The sequence below is a fragment of the Alligator sinensis genome, unplaced genomic scaffold (assembly GCF_000455745.1).
Source record: "Alligator sinensis unplaced genomic scaffold, ASM45574v1 scaffold735_1, whole genome shotgun sequence".
In the NCBI taxonomy this organism is placed as follows: domain Eukaryota; kingdom Metazoa; phylum Chordata; order Crocodylia; family Alligatoridae; genus Alligator; species Alligator sinensis.
Window position 1 is genome coordinate 314,664 of NW_005842639.1, and position 6,217 is coordinate 320,880.

At 45.2% G+C, this 6,217-nt stretch overlaps 1 protein-coding gene across 1 annotated transcript in view; it reads left to right on the top strand.

Annotated features, from left to right (window-relative positions):
* Positions 1-4,836, top strand: part of LIX1L (limb and CNS expressed 1 like) — a gene marked incomplete at its 5' end in the record, with an annotated part of 13,541 nt that extends 8,705 nt beyond the window's left edge. The window contains one exon of the mRNA XM_014524603.1: positions 6-4,836. Within this exon, the coding sequence (XP_014380089.1) occupies positions 6-86 (81 nt within the window). The remainder of the gene's footprint in view (positions 1-5) is intronic.
* Between the last annotated feature and the right edge of the window lie 1,381 nt (positions 4,837-6,217).

Genomic DNA, 6,217 nt, shown 5'->3' on the forward strand with positions numbered 1-6,217 from the left:
AAGAGTTGCGTTTCCACAAGGAGAAGAAGGACATCCTGATGTTGGCAGCCGGGCAGCTGGGAAGCATGCATCCTTCCACCTGTTAGACTGTGCATGTTGGCCGTTCCATGGCCCTGGGCCTTTTAACAACTCTGCTGATTAGCACATGCAGCAGTTCTTCCTCCAGAATCATGGCCTGTTTTGCACATTTTTTTTAAAAAGTTTTTGTTTTTTTTTAAGTTCCTGTACAGATTTTTTTTAAATCCGTTTTTAATACTCTTTGAGTTTGTATCTGCTAAAGAATCCCTCCACCTTTTCAGTCTCAAAGCATGTCTTTTTAAAGGCAGCCTTTCAGTATTAACCCTACTCTAAAGACCTCTGTTCTACCTAGGTACTGTGTGGATAATGGTATGAATGGGAAATGGACCATTTTCCTTCAGCACAGCTGTACCCTGTTGGATCTGAGTGTGTGTGAGGCAAGCCTGCCTTTCTTTCTGCTTTTGCAGCTGGAGGGGTTTTACCAAACCTCTTGCACCTTGAGAAGCACAGCAGCTAGAGATGCCTTCTCCTCTGTATGCAAGAATACATGCTGCATTGGAGACTGTGCTAAAGCAAGTATGGGGAATTGCAGAGCTGGGATTTTTGCTTATAGCCTGTCCTGTCCATCCAGATTCCAAGCTTGGGTAGGGTGTCTGGGTCCATTTCTGCCCTGGCATTCTCTTTCCTATAGAGTAGGCTCCAGATGCCTGCCTCGCAGACATTCAAAGCGAATGATTCACTTAATACCAAATGACAGGGCTCCTATGTGGCTTTTTTTGAGGGACTGGGCTTGGCAATAAGGAATTAACCTTAGCCTTTTAATTAAGTCTCTTCTAGATGAAGAGGCCTCTAGCCTCCCTCCCTTTTCTCTGGGGTTTGACCTAGCTTGGAAGGAAGTGGGGTAGGAAAGATGACCTTGGAGATGCCATTTTAAGCTCCGCCAGTAGGTGGTGGTGCAAAGTGTCTAATATGCTTGACTGCAACCAAGCATCTTTGCAGTATTGTAGTGTCCCCTGCCTAGCTGGGGGAAGCCCAAGTTCTGGGCTTGTCCTATGTGTGTGTCTCTCTCTGGCATCAAACTTTTGGCTCTGCAGTTCCAACCTGGCTTAAGGATGCCTCCAATCTGGATGCTGGATGTGAAACCCTTTTCCAGGAAGCCCTGAAAAGAATTGCCAGATTGATAGAGCTGGCTAAGAGTGGAAAATGGAGTGCAGAGCTGTTCAGGGCATATCCTCACTGGCCTTGTATTTACCACCCAATTAACCATTATGGAGTTTAACCTCTTGAACTAGAACATGAGCGTCTCCAGCAATAAAAGCTCTGATCTGGAGCCGAACTTTATGGCTTGGCTTTAACTATACTTGGCTGCTCTTGGTCAGGGTAGAGAAGTCAGAACCCTGATACAGACAGTGCTGCATACAGCACTGGATCCTGCCTATATTATAAAATTGAGGAAACTGCTAGCATGGACAGTTTTGGGTTAGGCACTAAAAGATTCAGTTATAGCGTCAGTGTGGAAAGAGGTGACTTGCAAGGAGCTACAAAACCCCACTTTGGAACTTGTCCTGTTTTTATAGCATTGGTTGAACAGAACATTTCTGAAATCCAAATCTATATATGCACTTTTTAATGAAAAGAGCTTTGCTCTTAGTATCAGTATTAGTTCCAACGCTGCAATACAAGTATCCTTGTAAACAGCAAAGCTCTTCCTGTAGCTCAAGCACAGAACAAAAATTTCTGGCTACAGAAGAGCAGTGCACAAGGGGAAACCCAGACAAGACACTAACTCTATTTCTAGCTCCTGTCTAGGGTCTGTGAAACAGGTTATGATAGTTTTGCAGCCAGCTAGACAATCTAGGCTGCAGTCAGCTGTGTAATCGCAGCTCTCAAACTCTGGGGTTATCCTGTCTACTGAAGGATATAACCCCCAAATCCAGGGATAATTCCTGGATGCTTATGGCAGAGATGGAAAAACTGCAGCTTTGTGGAGATAGGAGCATGTTACTATCAATTCACATCTGTAGAAAATGGAATCTAAGCACAACCGTAGGACTGTGGCTTACTGGCTTCCTCAGCTTTTGCTGAGGAAGGGGAATTGGTTTGAGAACATCTGAATGACCCCGTATTTCACATCTGCCTCAGGTTTGCAGATTACTGTTATCAAACAGTTCCAGTCTGCTAAATCCTCCCGTGTGCACAAATGCCACTACAATCCAAGCCAGGGATTAATTGCTGTGGTTACCAAATGGGAACATTTTGCTGCCTACTCCAGGACATAATAAGTAGTCATTTCAGCTCAGACCACGGAGTGGACTGCTGATTCTAGGAGGGGGATGCAGTGACAGACGTTTCGGGGCTGATGGGGCTCCAAGTCATCAACTAGGTACAGTTAGCTGTATACCATTGTAATGATGTCAGATATGAAGCTTCAGATCAGCAACGCAAGCTTTTGCTCGCTCGTCAGACTCATGCTTTGCCACTGTGGGCAAAAACATTTCCTAGAAAGTTCCAGGAGGCAAATCAATTGTCCTGTGTCCTGAAGCATGTGAAATGCGGTGCAGTGGATCAGCTCGTAGCATGAAAATGCTGGTCTAGCATTCCTGGCTTATGAACCTTTTCCTTTACTCAGCACTTAGAGACAAGAGTCCTGCTTCGTAGCCAGCCAGAGGGAAAGGTCAGAGTAAGTCTATCACCAGTACGGTACTGGCATCCTTGATTCCTAGCACAGTTGAGATTAAGTGCCCAGCCCCTAGACAGTGCAATCCAACAAAGGAGCCAATGGCTGGTGCACAAGATAATCTTTCTTGCAATATATTAAAGCCTTTTAAACATATGGTCCAGAGGAGAAGGTGGGACTGCCCTATGGATGCAGAGCTGAAGGTTTTAAGTGCTCTGACATTTTGAGATCTTTTTTTGGGTCTTCCCAAACTTAATTGTCTAGTCCCTGAGCACACATCTGAAGTCAGGACTTCAGGATCCAACACTTTTGCTTGTTCCACAGAATTCCTCTCCTCTCCTAAACAGCCCTTTTATTAAGGACGTTTAGACTAATAGCACATGGATATTCAAGCAATGGTTTTCTCTCTAAACTAAAATCAAGGCATTATTCTTAGGCCTTCTAGTTTTATATCCCTGTCCTAACAAGCCTATGTTTGGTTTTTATATATTTTTTATATGCAGCCTTTTTACACAACAGTATTAAATATCTAATGCGTTTATAAATTTGATTTGTAAATGGCATTTTTTTACAGGTTGGTTGATGTTTGACCCTGTACTGGATTTAATATGTTCTTCTAGCAATAGTATGGAGTCTAACTCTTTTAACTAGCACTTCTACTTGCTTATCATGTAAAAATGAAGTGTGTGAAAGTGATTTATCTGAATGCTCATGTCATTTTCACCTGAGAGAGCTTGCAGAACTGGCCCTAAATATAGATTTCTAGAAACACTACAAGTTTCTAGTTTATTTTGAATGCCATCATGTATTTCCCATCTGAACTATGGACCTAAGTGTTCTGCCTTCCTATTCCACACCCATGGTAGAAGGTGGTAATGTCTGGCACTTGTTGACTCTCTCCTGGCACCCAGGATCTCTCAGCTAGCCAGTCTGTAGGCTAACAGGCACATGCAGTGTCCTTATGATAGCTCAGGGGTGGGCAAAACGCAGGCCGCAGGCGGCCCACCAGGCCATTCTATCCAGCCCATGGGGCCCCTAAAAATTTAGAAAATTTAATATTTATCTGCCCTGGGCTGCCTGTCATGCAGCCCTCGATGGCTTGCCAAAACTCAGTAAGCGGCCCTCCACCCAGAATAATTGCCTGCCCCTGTGATAGCTACATAATCAAACCATCCCGCTTTGAGATCTGGGGGAGTGCCCAGCTAGCACAAATGTAAGTCTTGTTTGCTAGCAACGTGGGGGCAGGGAGAAATAGCACCATTCGGATATTTGCAGTCCATTTTCTGCTTCGCTTTTTGGCTAAAACTAGAAAGCTGATGCCATACGGAGCTGCGCAGGATTATATTCTGAGTAGTAACCACTTCCTGGTGCCATGTGAAAATGAAGTCATCTTTTGAAATAAATACACTCGAACAGTCAGTTTTCTGTGCCCAAAGGCCAAGTTGCGTTAATGAGACAGCTCTGTGGTAGGAGCAGCATATAAAAATGCAACAAACAGTAGCTTGTTTATGGAGCAATGCATGTGCATTCTCCTCTGTGCAGTGACTCTTCCTCGGGCAAGTAAGATATCATTAGTTTTGTATGGGCTACTGAACTCTCATGGTAGTTGTGTGAGTAGGCTTTAAATAGAGCCTCCTCAACAGCCTGTGACTCCCTCTTCTGAGACTCAAATGCTAGTTCAGTCTTTGTTTAGCAATGGCTTGAATCAGACAGACTCTTAGCATCTGCCTTTGCCAGCACTCCCAGCTGGGGGAAGATATCAGACCGCACTACATGCCCTTTTTCTCCTCGCAAAAACATGATTCCCTGGGTAGGACCAGTTCAGCTTCATTATAAATGAGCATCTGACACTTTGTTCCTCTTGTTTTAATTAAAACAGATCTTGGAACCTCATGAGTCTCAAGGGATGGATCAGCAGCCAGGAGATCCCCACGGCTCCAGTGCTGTTAATAGCCTAGCTCTCTCGGCATCCAAAGTCCCTTCCAATTTTCCCAGCATAGAGTCCGAATCAAAAACCAGAGCAAGATAAATTGCCTTTCACACACTGCCACCACATCCTCCATTGTATGTCCAAGTTCAGTACAACACGTGCATTTTGTATGTATAATTTTTATACAATAAAACACTAGATTTTTTGGGTAGTTTGTCTTTTTTCTTCCTTTCCTAATGAGAGATATAGGATTGATGATCTGTTCAGTGTGCTGTTGGCTCTGATGTGCTGCTATCCCTTGTAACAAAATGTATGAGTGTCTGTTGCTTTCACAAAAACCCCTGGATAGCTGGCGTCGAAATTGGCACCTCCCTGCTTGAAATATAGGTGTGCCATGGCGGGTATGAGAAGCTGCTTAGTTTCTGGTCTGTTACTCTGGGGTTTAGGCAGGCTGGCCTGAACTGAACCTGCCTGTGCTGATGGCATGCCTTTTCTTTGCTAATCCCTGCAGGAGCCTTCCTGTACCTGAAAAGGGAACTGAAATGGAGAAACCACCTGTGCTGATAGAGAAAACACCTGTCCATGTGTTGCTACCCTCACTCAGCCCTAAGCTGCTTCTCTGCTGCTGTTTATGGCCTCTCCTGGGGGAACCAGCTGTTTGATGCATCACAAACCTCTGAGAACAATGCCTCCCTCCACCCCTTCTCTCCCTAAGAATTACCACAGTTGCCTGCAAATTAGTCCCTGCTGGTCTCAGCATCTGGTTATATCAGACAGGATTTATTGACCCGTCTTTTGCAACATAGCTCTGCTGATGTTGCACAAATTCTGCCTTGCTGCCTTAACTAATGTGGTGGGGAGGCAAGGGTGAGGATCAGATCTTGCACTCAATACTCCGTTTAAAAGGCTTTTCAGCATGGGAAGGCTAATAGCAGTATTGCCTTTGGGTGAATGTGCTGTCTCTCCTTAAACTGTTATGAAAAGTGGAGCTACCAGCTCTTGGAGGTGGGGAAGGCAACAGTTGCTTTGTAGCATGCTGACTGGCAGGTGTTTAAGGAAAGAAACAGGTCTCTTCCTCCTTCGTTGCGGAAGGGGAGATGAAGACTTTGCGTACTGTACACAGTTTGAATGGACAAGAACAGGAACAGCTGCGCCGGTCGGATGTTTGTAGAACCAAATTTCCCATTAGCGGAAGCCCGTTATAATCCTCTTCAGCTGAGCACTGAGCCAGCTAAAAATAACAGTTTGGTCCTGCTGTTCACGCTTGCTCTTGCACTGGTAGCTCCCATCGGACCATCTCCCAGATTGTAGGAAAGGTGGGGAAACTGAGGCGCAGAAATAAAGGAATAATCTTGTCACCTGAGGCAGAAGCAGAGCACTCGTGAGAGATTCTCTCTGCTGCCTTGAACTTGGGAAACCAGCAGAGACTCCCGAGAGGGGAAGAGTGAAATTCTGGCCTGACTTGGAAGGAATAAGGATGCAGTGGTGGAAAAGGAGATGGCTGTGCTCATGGGTACCGGTGACTGAGTACAGCTGTAGCAGCGTCTGCTTATAAAGGGGGCTGGAAGGCATTATGAGGAGCCAGATGGGGG